At 42.6% G+C, this 21,060-nt stretch overlaps 1 protein-coding gene across 6 annotated transcripts in view; it reads left to right on the top strand.

The window, feature by feature from the left end:
- Nucleotides 1-21,060, top strand: part of rnf175 (ring finger protein 175) — a 70,263-nt gene that overhangs the window by 22,058 nt on the left and 27,145 nt on the right. For 3 of the 6 annotated variants that reach the window (XM_085961382.1, XM_085961365.1, XM_085961411.1), the window contains exons 5-8: nucleotides 6,949-7,056; nucleotides 7,690-7,810; nucleotides 7,916-8,049; nucleotides 18,636-18,737. In XM_085961382.1, the coding sequence (XP_085817508.1) occupies nucleotides 6,949-7,056; nucleotides 7,690-7,810; nucleotides 7,916-8,049; nucleotides 18,636-18,737 (465 nt within the window). Of the gene's footprint in view, nucleotides 1-6,948; nucleotides 7,057-7,689; nucleotides 7,811-7,915; nucleotides 8,069-18,635; nucleotides 18,738-21,060 lie in introns of those variants that run through there. The other 3 variants (XM_085961391.1, XM_085961373.1, XM_085961400.1) reach the window with 3 other exon arrangements.

Raw genomic sequence — 21,060 nt, 5'->3', positions numbered from 1 at the left:
ATAGAGTAGTCGAGGGTAGGACGGGAAGGTAAGAGTTGGAGATGGATGGACCATGTTGAAGGTAAAGGTGGGGTGAACGTTAGAAGCAAAATTGATTAAATTTCCTAGTTCAGGGCGACAGCAGGAAGCGGCACCGACAGTCATCAAAGTACTGGAAAAAGAGGTCAGGGAGGGGAACTGAGTAGGACAAGAACAAAAAATGCTCCACAAATCCCATGAAAAGGCAGGCATAGCTAGTTCATGGGATGTGGGCGTCGCTGACAAGGCCAGCATTTATTGCCCATCCCTAGCTGCCCTTGAGAAGGTGGTGATGAGCCGCCGCCTTGAACCGCTGCAGTCCGTGTGGTGATTCTCCATAGCAACGCGTTTTATTTGGATGAAGTGAGTAGAGTTGAAGGAAAAGCTGCTCGGAGAACAAGTTCGGCAAGGTGGTGATGGATGGGGTCTGGTTGTGTCGCCCTTAAAGGAAGAAGTGGAGGGCTGGCATGCCATCCTAGTGGGGGATGGAGGTGTAGAGGGACTGAACGTCCATGCTAAAAAGGAGACAGTTAGGGCCAGGAAATTGAAATGATTAAAAGTGGCGGAGGGTGTCAGAGGAGAAGAAACTCTGTTTCTTTCTCCACAGATGCTGCCTGACCTGCTGAGTATTTCCAGCATTTCCTGTTTTTATTTCAGATTTCCAGCATCTGCATTATTTTGCTTTTGTAAGCTGGAGATGAAGACAGTTGCTAAGAAAAGAGATGTGACTGTGAAAGTGAGTTTTAGCAGACACGTGATCAAACACAAGAAGGGAAATGGATAGCAATGAAGGTGAACAAGGTAAAAGAGACCAACAAAAATCCAGTCCGAGAAAAGAACAGAACCTCTTCAAGGTGGGTATTCCTGAAAGTGAAGTGGCAGTGAATTAAGCACTAAAACAGAAGCAAAATATTGCGGATGCTGGAAATCTGAAATAAAAACAGAAAATGCTGGAAACACTCATCAGGTCAGGCAGCATCTCGAGAGAGAGAGAGAGTTAATGTTTCAGGTCGATGACATTTCATCAGAATTGGAAGATGTTGGAGATGAACAGCTTTCAGGCAAGTGGAGAGCCAGAGAAAATGCAGGGCAGAAAAGAACAAAAGGGAGAGGTTTGTGATGGGGTGGAGAGCAGGGGTGAGTAAATAACAAGTGATTATGGTACAGGCCAAAATGAGGTGATAATGAGATTAGTATGGAAACAGAAGATGGGTCCAGAGGAGGTATAAATGCTTATAGCAGAGGAGGAGGGAAGTGTGAAAAAATTGGCAAAGAGAAGGCTTCCATGGCCCAAGAATGTGGCAGACAAATGGGTCCGTCAAGAGAAAATGCGGGAGGATAACACCTGCATATTAAATGACTCCCACTCTAGCTCTCCCCCATCATGTTCCACTCCAAACAACAGCAACTTGTATTTATATAGCACCTTGAATGTAGTAAAACGTCCCAAGGCACTTCACTGGAGTGTTACAACACAAAATTTGACACCGAGCCACATAAGGAAATTAGGGCAGATGACCAAAACCTTGGTCAAAGAGGTAGGTTTTAAGGAGCACCATAAAGGAAAAAAGAGAGGTAGGGAGGTGGAGCAGGCTAGGGAGGGAATTCCAGAGCTTGGGGCCTAGGCAGCTGAAGGCACGGCCACTAATGGTTGAGCGATTAAAATCAGGGATGCTCGAGGCCAGAATTAGAGGAGCGCAGATATCTCTGGGTGGGGGAGGAGTGTCAGGTTTGGCAGGCATGACCTATCTTTCACACATCCTCTCTCTGATCAGCTGAAAATTTTCGAGCTGTTCAGTCACCCTATCCTTAATTATAGACTCTAGCAATTTCCTGACAACAGATGTTAGGCTAACTGGTCTATAATTCCCTGGTTTCCCCCCCTTACCATTTTTAAATAGCGGAGTGACATGCACAATTTTCCATCTAAAGGAATGGTTCCTGAATTGAGAGAACTTTGGGCATCTGCAATGCACTCGCCTACTTCCTTTAAAACCCTGGGATGGAAACCATCTGGTCGTGGAGATTTGTCACTCTTTAGTGCCATTATTTTCTTCATTACTGTTATTTTACTTGGGTTAATTTTGTTGAGTCCCTGTCCCTGATTTAGTTTCCTTGGGATTTCTGGCATGCTATCCTCTTCCTCTACTATAAATACTGACGCAAAGTAATTATTCATCATGCCCGCCATTTCCTTATTATCACTGATAATATCACCGCTTTTGGTTTTAAAGTGGCCAACATCGCTCCTGACTACCTCTTTTTCCTAATATAATTGTATTAAAATTTTGTGTTGATTTTGATATCCTTTGCAAGTTTCTTTTTATACTCCGTTTTTGTAGCTCTTACTATCTGTTTTGTGACCCTTTGCTGTTCTTGTGTATCTTTCCCAATCGCCAGGATCTGTGCTATTTTTTGCATGTCTATGCTTTTTCTTTTAGTTTTATGCTGTCCCATACCTCTTTAGTCGTCCACGGCTGGTTTTTTTGGCAAGTATCGCTCTTGCCCCTCGGGTATAAACTGGTTCTTTATCACATTAAATTCTTTTTTGAATATCTCCCACTGATCTTCTGTCGTTTTACCCATTAACAGATTTGCCCAGTTTACTGTGGACAGTCTCTGTCTCATCCCTTTGAAGTCGGCCTTACCTAAATCTAGAATCTTAGCTGTTTCGCATTTCTCCCAAATCTAGAACCTTGGTAGCTGTTTCATGTTTCCAATCATCATCAGTGAAGCTTATTGCAAGTTTCTTTGTTTTCAAATCCCTCCATGACCTTGCCTTGCCCCCTCCCTATCTCTGAAACCTCCTTCAGCCCTACAGCCTCCGTGATCTCTGCTCTCCTTATATTTCTGGCCTCTTGAGCATCCCTGATTTTCATCATTGGTGGCCGTGCCTTCAGCTGCCTAGGCCCTAAACTCTGGAATTCCCTCACTAAATCTCTCTGCTTCTACCTCTCTCTCCTTTAAGACACTCCTTTAAACCTACCTCTTCGACTGAGCTTTTGGTTACCTGTTCTAATACCTCCTTTGTGGCTTGGTATCAGATTTTTTTTGATAACGCTTCTGTGAAGTACCTTGGGACATTATGCTACGTTAAAGGCTATATAAATGCAAGTTATATATTTGTCTTGTATAGTAATGTGTAATCCCTATCAGTGTTTTGTTTTGTTTCTGTGTATAAAAATATATTCTAAATTTAAAAACTGAGTATCTACTTGCGTCAGTCATGGTTCAGTGGTAGCATTCTTGCCTCTAAGTCTGGAGTTCAAGCCCCACTCCAGGATTTGAACACATAATCTAGGCTGACATTTTAATGCAGTACAGAGGGAGTGTTGCACTGTCAGAGGTACAGTCTTTCAGCTGAGATGTTAAACCAAGGCTCTGTTTGCCTTCTCATGTAAATGTAATAGATTCCATGGCACTATTTGAAGAAGAGGAGGGGAGTTCTCCAGGTGTCCTGGCCAATATTTATCCCTGAACCAACATCACTAAAACAAATTATTTGGTTATTACCTCATTGCTGTTTTTGGGACCTTACTGTGCTTAAATTGGATTTCATAGTTGCCCATGTTGCAATAGTGACTGCACGTCAAAAGTAATTCTTTAACTGTGAAATGCTTTGGCATGTCCTGAAGTTGTGAAAGGCGCTATAAATGCAAGTTTGTTCGTTCTTTCTTTAACAGAGCTCTATTTACTTGAGTTGTGTTACTTTGTGGTATCAAGTCGTATGCCAGTTCCATTGGCAGCAAATGGCAATTACGCATCCGTTGCGGTTAGAAAGATCACAAAGATTTATAGTAATTGGCTCGCATTCTGACGGTCTTGCATTGTTTTAAATCAGTGGTTCTCAAACTGGGGTCCGCGCACCAGAGGCAATTTCAAATCTCTTTATAAAACCGACACTGATTCAGTTCTTGCAAATTATTCTCAATGGCTGGGCCCGCCTCCTCGGAGGCCCACAACACACACTCCCTTTGCAACAAGCGCTCCCTACCAGTCAAGCCGATTTCTCTCCCTTGCGATCCTGTGCCAACCTCCCCACACGTGATCAGAGGGCCTGCGGAGCCCTTCAAATATGTGCGTGAACATGTTCACGCAAACCCGTACAAGCCCACAGTGCAGCTGCTACAGAACATGCCAGTGGGACAGTATGGTGATGAGTCATGCTTCCAGCAGCATCCCAGCATGTGCATGAGTGCTCGTGCCCTCACCTTGGCCAGCCTGCTGACGGCTTAAAAAATTGTCAGCACTAAGTGGCTAATAGCGGCCATGTGTTGCTGCGGAATACCCAGAACACTGGTGAGTAGCAGGCACACCCGTCTCTCTGATATCCGTAAGTAAATAGCTGTTTTCTTAAAAGTATTATTAGAACATTCTCTACATGCAGCACTTTCACATTTTATATATATATATATATATATATATATATATATATATATATTATAATTTATAGATTCTAGAACAGTCCCCAAGGATTGGAAGGTAGCAAGCAACCCTGTTATTTAAGAAAGGAAGAAGAGAAAAAACAAGAAACCACAGGCCAGTTAGCCTGACATCAGTAGTAGGCAAAATGCTAGAATCTATTATTAGGGACGTGGTATCGGGATGCTTAGAAGATCATAATGGCCCAAAATTTGCGGTCGGGGGATTCCCACGGGCGGATGCCTCCAACCTGAAAAAAATCTACAAATTTACCTGGTGGTCTGGGGGGTACAGAGATCCGTGCTCCTAGGCCTCTCCGTGTACCCGCGGGTAGCTTGTGAACTGCCTGCGCCCCTGGGATCATGTGGGCCGGCCCAACCAGTAAAAGAAAGGAATCCCCATTCATACTTATGGGAGGTCTGTACAAACGGAATACCCATTAAGTATGAATGGGGATTACTTAAAAAATACATAAACACATAAAAAAAAAATGTTTATTACATATTTAAAATTAATTAAAATGCCATTTAATATTTTAAACAAATTAAATTTTTTGGGGAAAAAAATTGTTTTAATGGAGCTAAAAATAAACTTAACTTTATTGGACTGGGTTTTTAAAGTATAAATGAGTGATGTTTTATTTTTTCTCTTTTTTAAAACTTATGCTGGTAAAAGCAGGCCTTATGGCTGCTTTTACCAGGCATAAGAATTTCATGGGCATTCAGCGGGTGGAAGTTGGGCAAATAGCGCAACTCTCCGCCCACGGGGAGGACCTTTTCCCGGGGATGCGGATTGACAGATCGCAAGTTCCGGGTTTTCGCGCATGCGCTTCACATGCCTAAACCTGGAACTTGCACGGCCCCTACAGGCGCATATACACCTTGTACGCCCCCGTTGGGGGGGGGGGGTCGCAAATTACGACCCAATATGATTAGGCAGAGTCAACATGGTTTTATGAAAGGGAAATCGTGTGACAAATCTAGACTTTTTTTGAAGATGTAACTAGTAGGATGGATAAGGGGGAACCAGTGGATGTAGTGCAGTCGATAAGGTGCCACATGAGGTTATTACACAAAATTAGGATTCCTGGTATTGGGGGTAATATTAGCATGGATTGAGGATTGGTTAATGGACAGAAAGTAGGAATAAATGGGACTTATTCAGGGTGGCAGGCTGTAACTAGTGGGGTACCGCAAGGATCAGTGCTTGGGCCTCAGCTATTTACAATCTATATTAATGACTTAGATGAAAGGACTGAGTGTAATGTATCCAAGTTTGCTGATGATACAAAGTTAGGTGGGAAAGTAAGCTGTAAGGAGGATGCAAAGAGGCTGCAGAGAGATATAGACAGGTTGATTGAGTGGGCAAGAACATGGCAAATGGAATACAATGTGGGGAAGTGTGAAGTTATCCACTTCGGTAGGAAAAACAAAAAAGCAGATTATTTTTTGAATGGTGTGCGACTGGGAAATGTTTGCACTCGGAGGGACCTATGTGTCCTTGTACATGAATCACAAAGTTCGCATGCAGTTACAGCAAGCAATTAGGAAAGGAAATGGTATGTTAGCTTTTGTTACAAAGGGATTAGAGTACAAGAGTAAAAAAGTCTTACTACAATTATACTGGGCCTTGGTGAGGCCACACCTGGAGTACTGTGTACAGTTCTGGTCTCCTTACCTAAGGAAAGACATACTTGCCTTAGAGGGAGTGCAGTGAAAATTCACTAGACTGGTTCCTGGGATGAGGCGATTACCCTATGAGGGGAGATTGAGTAGACCAGGCCTATATTCCCGAGAGTTTAGAAGAATGAGAGGTGATCTAATTGAAACATATAAAATTCTTAAGGGGCTTGACAGGTTTAATGCTGAGAAAATGTTTCCCCTGGCTGGGGAATCTAGAACACGAAGTCACAGAATAAGGGTTCGGCCATTTAGGACTGAGATGAGAAATCTCTTCACTCCAAGGGTTGTAAATCTTCGGAATTCTGTACCCCAGAGAGCTGTGGATACTCAGTCGTTGAGTATATTCAAGACTGATGTCGATAAATTTTTGAGAATTAAGGGATATGGGGATAGTGTGGGAAGGTGGAGTTGAGGTAGAAGATCAGCCATGATCTTGTTGAATGGCGGAGCAGACTTGAAGGGCCAAATGGCCTACTCCTATTTCTTGTGTTCTTTTCATTTAGATGGGGGGTCCGTGATTACTAATCCATTTGAAAAGGGGTTCTTCAACCAAAATGTTTGAGAACCACTGCATTAAATCACTTGTTGCATATTGCTGCTTTTAACTTCATATGTCATGTATAAACTGCAGTGTTCTTTCACTTTTGTGACTAGAATTTGTAATTGCTTCATTGTTGTGGTTTTATTGTGAAAACACTAAATGCTTTAATATTTTTCACGTATTGAACAGTTCAGACCATTGTAAAGTTCATGTCTGTTTTTTGTTAGTCAAAAATCAAATAGAGAAGACCTACTCATGAACCTTGTTTTTTTATTAAATCAACAGGATGGTCTACAAATGGTTCCTTCTCATCTACAAACTAAGTTATGCAGTGGGCATTGTGGGATATTTGGCGGTAATGTTTACAATGTTTGGCTTCAATTTGTTCTTCAGGTATGGTACTTTTTGGGATGTTTTATTAGCAATTTTAAATTACTTTTTGTTAGCCACTATATTTTGCATTTACTAACGTTTACACGTGTTTCAACCACAGAATTTAGTAAAGCGTTTTGTTTCATGAGGTTTCTTGTGAATCAACTTGCTACAGTTCTTCTTTCAGATCAAATTGCAGTACAATATGCTTGCAGCAGATGCTTTTTGATGTGGTTTCTCATTCATTGCCTGGTTTTTGGGAGCAGAAGTTATAAATTTGTGATGGAGGTAAATTAGTTATATGCCACCAAACACGTTTTCTGTAGCTAGGGTTTTGGAATTATTGCATAGGCTATAAATCTGTGCGGAGCATAACGTAAACTCATTGTTACACAAGTTTAACATTTGTTGGCTTTGTAGTAATATCAGACAAGGACAGTTTGTCAAAATTGTAGGGTATTGCCAGGAATGGGAAATTGATCTTTTCTGTTGGGCAGGGATATAAATTCAGCTTTGGGTACATTGCTTCTGATGTGCCCATCTGAAGAGCACCATTGTCAACTGAGCTATAGGTTACAATCTTACCTTCTCAGTTAGCCATTGGAGCTGAAGCTGAAAAGTTGATCGCTCAATTTTCTTTTTCATTAAACATAGAATAAAGACAGAAGACTCGATGGATTTTGGTGTAATTTTGCTTTTCTATGGCTTGTATTACGGGGTTATGGGAAGAGATTTTGCTGAGATTTGTTCTGACTATATGGCCTCTACTATTGGAGTAAGTAATATTTGCACAGTAAGAAAGCTATTTCTTTTCAAAATAAACCAATATTTGTACTTTGCTTCATATGCTAAATGTTCTTGTTTTGTGTACTTTTCCCAGTTCTATAATTGTGGTCGTATGCCATCCCGGAATCTCACTGATGACATTTGTGCTGTGTGTGGTCAGAAAATATATGTGGATATAAACGAAGAAGGAATTATAGAAGACACCTACCAGCTCTCCTGTAATCATGTGTATCCTTTTTTGTGATGTGTATCCTTTCAGTCACCATTACACAATTTAATTCAATTTAACGTTTGGGCAAAAAAAACTTTGTGGCCACTTGATGCGCCATCAATAACTCCAGAAGACTAAGAGTTAAACTTATAACAAGTAGGCTTTTATTAACAAAAGAATACGAGCATGCCTCTGCTGGTAGACTGATCCTTAAAGCCAGGGGGACTGGAGGTCAATCACCTTTATACCTGGGCTTAGGGGTGGAGCCAGGGGCGGAGCCAGCTGAGGCATGCCCAGACATGTTCTGTACAGGCAGATTAGTGGTTTACCACACCACTACATTGAGATGTGCACGTTACAAATGGCTGCAGTACTGCTGTGTTTCTGGTGGTGGTGCTGCCAAACTATCAGAATTCTGTTAGTGCAGGGTTTTTTTTCCAGGTCCATAGTTTAGGGTTTATGTCTCAACATTGTGAAATTAGCATTGGTTTGGTGCACTGTGTAGTTTAACTATATTTATAAACTGGACATATTGGTCCGAGGCCAGCTTTTAGTTGTTAGACTACCTAAAAGCGCAATTATACTACAGGTACTGGTCTCCGAGTGAGATGAGCCTGTAGATTGTGGTGTGCTGCTAGTTGAGTCTGCCAAATGTGTAGAGAGCTCTGCACATGCATTGTTAATTTTTTATATTAGGAGAGTGGGCAGCAGCTTTAGTTCTGTTGTAACTAAAAATAAAAACAGGAAATTAAGTTTTAAGTTACAAGGCCATCCATGCGACAGCCTGGAAGCTTTTAAAGGTAGCTTTATACCAGACTGCAGTTACAGTACATCTGGTATGAAGCCCAAGTGATTTAAGACTAGCTATTAGAGATAGTCCTGTACCCCTTAACTCAAGATAGATATAGATGAAAGAAGTAATTTTGCCCTATTTTAGCTCTCATTCCTGTGGAATTTTTTAAAATCTTGGTTTCCCCTTCCCCTGCATCATCTAACTATCTTTTAAGTTAGTCTATGGCTTTTGCCACCTATCTGGAAGACTTTTCCAAATATTGATCACTCTTTTGTGTGATGAAGTGCTTCCCAATAACCTGTTCAAAATGTCTATCTCTTTGTTGTTGTATTCTTAATATCTTGTTGTAATAGTACAGATTAACCTTATCTGTGCTGTTTTATATCTTGTATACCTCTATTAAGTCCCACCTTAGTCACCTATCAAAGCTAAAGAGCCCCAATTTCTGCATTGGTGCTACAGATAGGCCTTGATGTTTTCTGATGGCTCAATTGATTGGCAACCATAATGGAATGCAGTGCTCAAGGAGAGGTCTGAGCAGGACTCTACAGTTTCAGCATGCTATCTTCCAACTTGTACTCAGCTGAGCAATATTATTTAAGCATTCTGTTTGCTTTTTTTATTGCTGTTCCACAATGATTTGACATATAAAATGGCAAATCTACTGTCGCCCTCGCCAAATGTCTCTTCACTTCATCTTGAGCTATGTTTATGCCATATAGTATTCCTGTGACATGCATCTTTCAATTACTATTTGCCTTTATATAGTGACTTGCCTTAGATGTCCTTCTATGTTCATTTCACACAGGTGTAATCAAACACAAGTGGACGGCAAGCCAAAGAAAGAGATATTGGGAAGAGTGAGCAAAAACTTGGTCAAAGAGATAGATTTTAAGGAGGGTGTTAAAGGAGGAGAGGTAGATGGGCAGAGGGGTTTAGAAGGGGAATTTCAGAGCATGGGGCCTAGACAGCTGCAGGCACACCTGCCAATGGCGGAGCCAGAGCTGGAGGAATAGAGTGTTCGGTTTTGGGGGGGGGGGGGGTTGTAAGCTGATGGAGGTTATAGTCATTGAAGGGCAAGTCATTGAAGGGATTTAAACACAAGGATAAAATTTCAAATTTGAGGCATTGGAAATCAGGAATCCATATAGATCATCAAGGACAGTGGTGATGGGTGAGTGAGACCTGGTGCAGGATAGGATATGGGCATCAGAGTTTTCGATGAGTGTGGAGGATGGCAGGACAGCATTGGAATAGTTGTGTCTGGCAGTGACAAAGACGGGTGAGGGTTTCGGCAGCAGATTGGTTAAGGTAAGGGCAGAGACTATGTTAGAGATGGATGTTGGCAGTCTTTGTGATGGAGAGGATATGGGGTAGGAAGCTCGGCTCTGGGTTGAATAGATCGTTGAGGTTCCGAACAGCGTGGTCCAACCTGAGACTGTGGCCAGAAGGAGGATGGAACCAGTAGCAAGGGTACAGAGTTAATGGCAGGGGCCAGAGAAAATGATTTTGATCTTCCCAATGTTTTAATTTGAGAAAATTGCAGCTCATGCAAGCCTGGATGTAGGACAAGAAGTTTGACAACACAGGTGATGGAGGGGTTGAGAGATGTAGTGGCGAGGTAGAGCTGGGTGTCGTCAGCCTACTGGTGGAATCTGATCCCATATCTGAATGATATCGCCAAGGAACATCATGTAGCTGAGGATAGATCCTTGAGGAATTCTGGAGGTAGTGGTGCGGGTTCGGGACGAGAAGCCATTTCTGGAAATCCTCTGGCTGCGATTCGATAGATGAGAGTAGAACCAAGTGACCTGGTTTATCAGAGGTGAGACATTGAAGGAGGTTGACCATGTCAAAGGCTGCAGAGAGGAAAAACAGGGATAATGCACCATGGTCATAGTCATGGATATCATTTGTGATTTTGATTAAGGACCTTTCACTTCTGTGTTGGGGTGGAACCTGATCGGAGAGATTCAAACAAGGAATTGCAGGAAAGATGGGCACGGATTTGGGAGATGACAACACATTCAAGGACTTGAGAGGAAAGGGATGTAGGAGATGAGATAGTTTGCAAGACAGAGGGCTGAATGGTCGGTTTCTTTGAGGATGGGGTGATGATGGCAGCTTTGAATAGGAGAGTACATAGAGATGGAACCATTTATAATGTCATCTAGCATATGGGGGCCAGGAAAGCGAAGTTGGGTGGTCATCAATTTAGTGGGAATTAGGTCAAGGAAGCAGGAAGTGGGTTTTATGGACACAGTGAGGTCGGAGAGCTATAGCTATATGGGAGGTAGGAGGAGGCTTAGGCCTAGAGCGAGTGTTGGGGGTAGGTTTGTCTTGGTGGAAAAGGAGAAGGGAGGGGAGCAGCAGAGGCAGCTAAATATATAATCCCAATCTTTTTTATTCATTCATGGGATGTGGGCGTTGCTGGCAAGGCCAGCATTTATTGCTCATCCCTAATTACCCTTGAAAAGGTAGTGGCGAGCCACCGCTGCAGCCCGTGTGGTGAAAGTACTCTCACCGTGCTGTTAGGTAGGGAATTCCAGGATTTTGACCCAATGACATTGAAGGAACGGCGATATATTTCCAAGTCAGGATGGTGTTTGACTTGGAGGGGAACTTGGAGGTGGTGGTGTTCCCATGCGTCTGCTGCCCTTATCCTTCGAGGTGGTAGAGGTTACGGGTTTGGGAAGTGCTGTTGAAGCCTTGGTGAGTTGATGCAGTGCATCTTGTAGATGGTACACACTGCAGACACGATGCGCCGGTGGTGGAGGGAGCAAATGTTTAAGGTGGTGGATGGGGTGCCATTCAAGCGAGCTGCTTTGTCCTGGATGGTGTCGAGCTTCCTGAGTGTTGTTGGAGCTGCACTCATCCAGGCAAGTGGAGAGTATTTCCTCTCACTCATGACTTGTGCTTTGTAGATGGTAGAAAGGCCTTGGGGAGTTGGGAGGTGAGTCACTCACTGCAGAATACCCAGCCTCTGACCTGCTCTTGTAGCCACAGTATTTATGTGGCTGGTCCAGTTAAGTTTCTGGTCATTGGTAACCCTTAGGATGTTGATGGTAATGCCATGAATGTCAAAGGAAGATGGTTAGATTTTCTCTTGTTGGAGAGATGGTCATTGCCTGGCACTGGTGTGGTGCGAGTGTTACTTGCCACTTAACAGCCCAAGCCTAAATGTTATCCAGGTCTTGCTGCATGTGGGCATGGACTGCTTTATTATCTGAGGAGTTGCGAATGGAACTGAACACTGCAATCAACAGCGAACATCCCTACTTCTGTCCTTATGATGGAGGGAAGATCATTGATGAAGCAGCTGAGGATGGTTGGGTCTAAGAGACTCATGCAGCAATGTCCTAGGGCTGAAATGGTTGGCCTGCAACAACCACAACCATCTTCCTTTGGGATAGGTATGACTTTAGCCAGTGGAGAGTCTTTCCCTGATTCCCATTGACTTCAATTTTACTAGGGCTCCTTGATGCCACACTCGGTCAAATGCTGTCGTGATGTAAAGGCCAGTCACTCTCACCTTACCATCACAAGGCCATCTCCGACCACGCCCTTGTATCCCTCATTGTATCTTAGTGGCAAAGATCTCTATGAGCTCCTCACATAGCAGGTGAGCGTGGAGGGGCCAGTAGAAAAGGGCTTAAGAAGAAAGTTGGTAGTGGAGAAAAGAAGCCGGGGTTTTTCTTCTCTGGGATGATCCTTGTGTAGTGGGCGGTCTTGGCAAAGGAGTGTGAGGCCTACGAGCTCTTGATGTGGTTCAGTCAGGTCTGGTAATGGATGGCTAAACTAGTTGCACGTCACATATGCTCAAGTCTGCTCCCCTTTGACTTGAGGAATCGAAAATGGGTGCAATACAAGGGAGAACAATTAGAATGGGAGTGACTAAATATTTGACTGGGGACAAGGGCATCATCGGTGGAGGTGAGGGAGTGATTGAATAGATATATATGGCTGCAGAAGTATTATGGCAAATTGAGAGCCAAAGGCAACTTGTAAGTGCAATTGTAAATGACTTGGACAGTTTTTTTCCAGGGACAGGCACAGAAGGAAGTGGATTTCAAAGGAGGTAGGAGGATGTAGGCAATGAGGGTTACAAGGACTTGGTCGGAAATGGCCTTGTCTGATCAAGACCAAGGGAATAGAGAGGTCACGTGCGATGGCAAGGTGGAAGTGGTGGCCATGCCCATGAATTAGGGGTAGGTTTCTGAAGGAGTTTATACTCCTCCAATGTACAATACTGTATTGAATTTCACCTGTCACTGATTTGCCCATTTGAGCTAACTCTCTTGTAAGCTACTTCAATGGACTCAAATTGTTTAATGTCAATGGTGAATTTGGCTAGTTTGCAGTGGGTTCTAAATTATTCATGTAGATTAAGAACAGTAGGAGCCTCAGCACTAATTCCCTGCTCCCCAAACAAATATGCCCTGTTTACTTTCCTTCAACCAAATTTCTTATCCGCATCCAGATTTCACCCATATTCCCAATGTTTTTAGTTTAGTAGAAGGCTTTGTGAGGAACTTTATCAAAGGCTCTTTGGAAATAAATGTACACCCTAATACAGTAGAGGGGAATCCTCGGTTGAGAAAAAAGGAAGACATGTCGGAAGCACTGGTATGGAAGGTGACATAGTCAGAACAGACGCGGCGGAGACAGAGAAACTGGGAGAATGGAATAGAGTCCTTGCAGGAAGCAGGGTGGGAGGAAGTGTAGTCCAGGTAGCTGTGGGAGTCGGTGGGCTTGTAGTGGATGTTTGTCGAAAGCCGATCGGCAGAAATGGAGACGGAGAAGTCAAGGAAGGGAAGAGAAGAGTCGGAGATGGACCGAGGATTCCCCTCTACTGTGGTTGACACGGCCCTTAACCGTGCCTGTTCCATTTCCCGCACTTCTGCTCTCACCCCTTCCTCTCCCTCCCAGAACCACGATAGGGTTCCCCTTGTCCTCACCTTTCATCCCACCAGCCTCCACATTCAACGGATCATCCTCTGCCATTTCTGCCACCTCCAACGTGATCCCACCACCAAACGCACCTTCCCCTCACCTCCCCTTTCAGCATTCCGAAGGGACTGCTCCCTCCGCGACACCCTGATCCACTCCTCAATCACCCCTAACAGCCCTTCCCCTTTGCCTGGCACCTTCCCATGCAAGCGCAGCAGATGCAACACGTGCCCTTTTACCTCCTCCCTTCCCACTATCCAGGGCCCCAAACACCCCTTCCAGGTGAAACAGCGATTTACTTCTACTCCTTGCAATTTAGTATACTGTATTCGCTGCTCACGATGCGGTCTCCTCTATATTGGGGAGACCAAACTCAGATTGGGCGACCGCTTTGCGGAACACCTCCGTTCAGTCCGTAAGGGGGACCGAGCTTCCGGTCGCCTGTCACTTTAATTCACCACTTCACTCCCACTCTGATCTCTCTGTCCTCGGCCTATTACATTGTTCCAATGAAGCTCGAGGAACAGCACCTCATCTTTCGATTAGGCATTTTACAGCCTTCTGGACTCAACATTGAGTTCAACAATTTCAAACTATAACCCCTGCCCCCATTTTTCATGTTGTATGATTTTGCCATTCCCATTTGCAACATTATCTTTCCTGCCTCTTACATAAGCACAGTATGTTTCTTCAATTCCTTCCTCCCCTCTCTTCTCCCCCCCCCCCCCGTCTCTGCACACCTGCTTAATATCTGTTACATCTCCAGCTTTTTCCAGTTCTAATGAAATGTTAACTCTGTTTCTCTCTCCATGGATGCTGCCTGGCCTGCTGAGTGTTTCCAGCGTTTTCTGTTGTTATTTCAGATTTCCAGCATCCGCAGTATTTTGTTATTATATTGTAACTTAGCTGTGTTTGAAAATTGTTGTATTGGCCCTTGAGAATCAGTGAATGGCAGGGTAGGTGTGCGAAATGTACAAACGTTCTTGAGCCATGCACTATTGAACCTGCATGATCAGGAACAGTGGAACAGCTTTCATAGGAACATCGGAATTGCTGGACAAAAAAAGACCAGGATTCATCTAGTTCGCCTTCTGCCATCCTGGTAGTTGTATGATACAATTAACAGGGGACTAGATGGCATGACTGGCACAAAAATACTGTAAAGATAGATAAAGTTTTTTAAAAACCTCTCGGAACAATTTCCTACCTGCGGGAGTGAGATTCCAGTTTCATTGTTCCCTTTCTGGGCCTCCCAAGGTTGAATGGCATGTCAGGACCATAAAACATGTAATTGACAGGGTCTTTATGACGTGAGTTACCAGCCCTAAATGGCTGCGGTGAGATTAATGGCATAAATCCAGCAATTCCATGGCACACAATTTATTGCCATGGGGAGGCTCACTGGAAGGTTGCAATTTTTTCAGATTTGTCCAGGCTAATCGTCCAGCAATTTGTGGAGAATTGGAATTCGTGGCATATCTCTTAGCCACAAATTGCTGTATTTTTTACGAACTAATAATGGCGAGCGCCGTGAACTCACCACTATTTTTCCAGCAGTTTCCAAAGCTATATTCTGCTATTTACTAGTCTGTAATTCTGCATGGATTATTGCTGTTAATACTGGACATGTTACCGTAGTCTTCTCTGGTGAATACTTCAAGGGAATAGTCATTGAGTACATTAACTATTCTGTGCCAAATTTCCATTTCAGCATTGGCATCCTTTAAGGCTCTCACCTTTTCCATGACTGTCCTCTTGTTGCTGTGGTACCTGAAGAATATTTTGCTGTTGCATTTAGCATCTGCAACTAAATTAATTTCCAGTTCCCTCTTTCTCTTCTGATTGCTCCCCTTTGACATGCTTCTGTAGTTTCCTGTAATCCTCCCAGGGGGCACACTCACCCCTCCTGTCTCTGTTGTATCCTTTTCTGGTTGACTTATTCATCCATTTAGTATCTTTTTTGAGTCAATACGTGCTAATCTTATAAATGCATTTGTCCTGCATATTCCTCAGTATTCCTTTAAAGGTATTCTATTTGTCTTCTATTAAGGTGTTATAGTTTCTCCCAATCAACTTGTTTTACTACTTCCTTCACACTCTTGTTGGCCAGTTTAAAAGTTATACCTGGATGTTGGTCCTCAGCAGTGTATAATCTCAAATGGTATTGAACGTAATCATGTTGTGGTCACTATCACTGAGGTGCCACAACTTAAACTTTTTATATGCTGCCAGGTCACTTAACCGCTACCGAGTTGAATTGAGAACTGCCATTTGTGGTTTCTGTGATACATTGCATCATGAAGCAGTCATACACTATATTTATCAATTGCCACTCTTGGTCACTTGGCATTTCCAATTTATATTTGATTGGTTGAAATCCCTCATTATATAAACTTTCTGCAATCGCATATCATTTTTGTCTCTTCACAAAAATTCTGTTTTCTTCTGCCATCTGTATCAAATTCCCAGTGTAGTTTTAGCTTTCTTTGTTCGAAACCTCCAGCCAACGTATTTCACTGCGTAGCTTTTCCCTTTCCACTTCCTTTACCTTCAGAGTATCTGACATTTAGAGCAACACCTACTCCTTTTCTAACAATTGTATTTCCTGAATGGGCTTTATTCATTTCCATTTTATGAGGTAAGCCATTGGCCCGTATTTTCGCGGAGGCCTGCGATCTGGAAAAATCTGCGCCCTTACCTGAGGGCTCCCGGGACGCACATGCTTCCGCTCCTGGGCCTCTCCAAACTGCCGGTGTGCAGATAGTTCGCAGCTTCCCTGGGATCACGTGGGCCATGGGGAGCCAATCAAAGAAGGGAATCTCTCTTCATGCATTTGACAGGAAGACCTGTCAAATTTATGAATGGAGATCACCCCCAAAACATAGTAAAACTTTAAATAATTTTTTTAATCCTATTTTTAAAATGACTTGAAGGTACAATAAATTAACTATTTTAAACAAAATTTTAGTTTTTCAAAAAAAAAAATTAAAGTTTTTTACAGGGCTAAAAATAAACTTGCCTTTTTAAAGTATTTTTTAATGATAAATCAATGGAAATTTAAAAAAAAAAAAAACTTTTTTCAACTCTTATCCTGGTAAAAGCAGGCCTTGCGCTTTTACCAGGCGGGTCTCCAAAAAGCGGAACTATCCGCCTGCAGAGGCCCTTCTCCAGCGCAGCCGGAGGATCTGTCCAGAGCTTTCTTGACAGATCGGAAATGCCGGTTTCCAGTGCATGCCTGAAACCAGCATTTCCAATGTCCTTACGGGTGGGTACACAGCGCGTACCCACCCGTAGGGATCGGAATATCCGGCCCAATGTTTCCATTCAAGTTCCTTGCTGCTGCAACAGTCTCTAATTTGTAACGAATGCTTCTGACATTCATGTATAAGCACCTTAATATAGGGTTTCTTCTATCTTGTGCCTTTGGACCCAGACTGCTGAAAACTGAGGCCAATACTGCTGCTTTTACGTTATTACACATCTGAAACTGCTTTGCATTGATGCAAAAGTAGTAATATAATACCACAATAAAATTCTTAACTATATAAATTTATGTATGTGTCTTTTGAAGGGACACTTGAAATTGAGTTTCTTCCCCTCCCCAAATTAATTTCAAATAGTTTCAATGTCTGAATACATGTAATTGGTGTATATGTCTAGTTTTTGATGAACAAATGACTATTGGGACAATTACGTCTGTTAATTTGTAGAGTTTAAATGTATCTGGGTGGTTCATTCATTATTCAGTCATTTCTGAGCAGGGAAACAGTAAAATGCATGGTATGTCCCAATGCATGTGACTGAATTAAAAAGTGAAGTGAGTCATGCAGATAAATGTAAAATTCGCTTCCTTTTTTTGGCAAGAACTAGCAGATAACTGCCCAACCAACACAATTTTTAGTTCAACTTCTTTGGTGTATCTGTTCTACCCTTGTATTTTACTTGCCAGCCCGCAGCATGCTACACAGGGAAGTCTGAGTTGTAGAGATTGCGCATAACTACTGTGACTGCAATTCCTTATCCAGCTGGCAGTAGGGGAATTCAAAGCAGACTTGGCCAAACCATGTTAAGTTCTTTCCCCAAAGAATAAACACTATCTTTTTGCAGGTAGTTGAGAACTTACAAAATTCACCCAAATCTAATAAATGAGTGAGAGTAAATTTTGGGCTTCAAACTTACTGGATCAATATTCAAGCTTTTAGCTAACTGTACTATTGTGCCACTTAATTATACTTTGATGATATCCAACAATAATAAACTGTTGAAATACTGCCTGTTTTGCAAAGATTGGTTGGGTAATTTATACCGTGCTTGGAGGCCAACACATTGCACATATCCGATTGATGACTCATTACTGTGGTTTTTGAAAAAAATCTTCCCCACAAATGGCCTCCACTGCCAAAAAAATTTCCAGAAAAAGCTTACTGCTGTGCCTGTAGAACGGTGCGACATGTCATCAGTTGACTAATGCGTAGCTCATGCGCGCGCACACACATCTAAAACTTTACCATCTAGTTACCTTTGATAAAAGAATTTTAGAATACTATATTTTACAGTTGTACATATGAACCACTCGTTGGCACAAAAGCAAAATACTGCAGAGGCTGAAAATCAAATAAAAACAGAAAATGCTGGAAATACGCAGCAGGTCAGGCAGCATCTGTGGAGAGAGAAACCGAGTTAACGTTTCAGGTCTGTGACTTTCGTTAGCACGTTGTGTATTGCACATTAGAAGCATGTGTTTTGCTGTGTTCATCAGTATTGGTAACTAAACAGTGAATCAGCACAAACCGAGATTGCTAGCTGACATTTATTTTGTTACTGCCACATAGCAGAATATCCTTAACTTGACGCATTCAGATTTCATGAATTCTGCATTCGTGGTTGGTGCATTGTGGGTAAAAAGCAGACATGCCCATACTGTAATGAGAAGGTGGACCTCAAAAGAATGCTGAGTAATCCGTATCCTTTAAAATTTAGTTAAATTTCAGATAAGAGCTACTTGGAAGTAATTAATGACTTAAAAACAAATTGTGCCAATATTTCCTTGTCATTTTAAGTAATGGTTTTGATTTTAGTGAGCCTGCAGGTATGTTGTGCTTGTGTCTGCCACAAAAAACAGTGCTGGCCTGTGATAGAAGATCCCAGTGATGATTGAACTCCTCGTTGGTATTAGTTTCCACACTCTCTACATAACCACCTATGGCACGTGCAAGTTTTGGACATGGTCCCCTTTTTTTTTGAGGCGAGTATGGAAGGTGCCTTAAGTATGTTTGTTTCCTGTCTCACCCCCTCACACACACCCATTTTATTATTTTGGATTTTGCCCACTTGATAAACTGCTTTGTTAGCTGTGACAGGCAGGAATACTATGTGGATCTGTCTCTTTTTCTCTGATATCTTAGATGCTTTGTTGTACTAACTGACTTTAGATCTGTAATCTGTTCACAGCTCATAGCATGCATATCAGACTTCATTACTTCTGAGGCAAATTAGTTATTAAGCAAACCACTTTGAAACTTTCATGATGACAACTGTAATTAAATTCTATGGTTACAGGCAATATTTTACACGAAGATTTGTAGTTATATAACAGGCTTCATATAATAGCACTGGTCTAACTTATTGCAGCAAATTCTGGACCAATGTTTTGGATGCAAAAATCTTCATTAGCACCTGAAAGTTTAACTATTTTCTCTGAGATGCTGCTCGATCTGTGTATTTCTAATAATTTTTTAAATTTCTCTCATACTGTAATGTGTGGTGCAATTGAATCCTGATGACAGTACTAGTTTGCTAAAGATAGGTTTTGTTTGAATTGTATTTGAGTCAAAAGATATCTTTAATTTGAAGACTCAATAACCAGTTTAAAATTTTTTGAGTTGCAGTATATTTGCACATCAGTTCAACAGTTCACTTCAAACAGGTTTAACTTAACATACTCAGCAGGAAGATCCCTGATTTGATCTTTAATATACAGTTAGTTAGTCATCTGTGTCTCTAGATGTAGCCATGGTGTGGAGATGCCGGAGTTGGACTGGGGTGGACAAATGTAGGAAGTCACACAACACCAGGTTATAGTCCAACAGCTTTGTTTGAAATCGCAAGATTTCGGCGCGCTGCTCCTTCGTCAGGTGAAATGGAGAAATGCATAAAGACACAGCTTATATAGTCAGAGAATAATGTCAGATGTTTACAGGTAATCTTGCCAACTGCCATTTATCACACCTCGGCAGAGAGATAATCACAGCAATCAAAGGTGTGAATGGTGTCTAAACAGGTCAGTCAGGAAAGCATTACATCAAAGAACAATGAGGTGGGGTCACAAGGGGTCAAATATTGCAGATGCTGGGGGTCTGTATGAAAAACAAAAAACAGACGAAAAAACATTTTTTTTTGCATCTTCAATATTTGACCCCTTGTGACTCCACCTCATTGTTCTTTGATGTAATGCTTTCCTGACTGACCTGTTTGGACACCATTCACACCTTTGATTGCTGTGATTATCTCTCTGCCGAGGTGTGATAAATGGCAGTTGGCAAGATTACCTGTAAACATCTGACATTATTCTCTGACTATATAAGCTGTGTCTTTATGCATTTCTCCACTTCACCTGACGAAGGAGCAGCGCTCCGAAAGCTTGTGATTTCAAATAAAGCTGTTGGACTATAACCTGGTATTGTGTGACTTCTAGATGTAGGGACATAGAAGAAACAATCCAGAATTCCTGCTTCTAATCACTACCCAGTAGACGATGTTCACAGAATCACAGAAACCCCACAGTGCAGATAGAGGCCATTTCGGCCCATCGAGCCTGCACCGACACATATCCCACCCGATCCCCGTAACTCCTATACCAACACATATCCCACCCTATCCCCGTAACCCCACGTATTTAATCCCCCTAACACTAAGGGTCAATTTATCATGGCCAATCAACCTAACCCGCACATCTTTGGACTGTGGGAGGAAACCGGAGCACCCGGAGGAAACCCACGCAAACACGGGGAGAATGTCTGTGTGGAGTTTGCACAGTCACCCGAGGCCGGATTCGAACCCGGGTCCCTGGCGCTGTGAGGCAACAGTGCTAACCACTATGCCACCGTGCTGCCTGACTGAGCTTCCCTCATCCAGTCTCTTCCCACCTACATCCGCGACTCTTCCGACGCCCTCCGCCACTTAACAGTTTCCAGTTTCCTGGCCCCAACTGCCTCCTTTTCACTGGACGTACAATCCCTCTACACCTCCATCCCCCACCAGGATGGCCTGAGGGCGCTCTGCTTCT

This window comes from Somniosus microcephalus, chromosome 2 (genome assembly GCF_052327205.1).
Source record: "Somniosus microcephalus isolate GS21.2 chromosome 2, FLI_Smic_1.0, whole genome shotgun sequence".
Taxonomy (NCBI): domain Eukaryota; kingdom Metazoa; phylum Chordata; class Chondrichthyes; order Squaliformes; family Somniosidae; genus Somniosus; species Somniosus microcephalus.
This window is presented reverse-complemented; position numbering and strand designations above follow the sequence as displayed.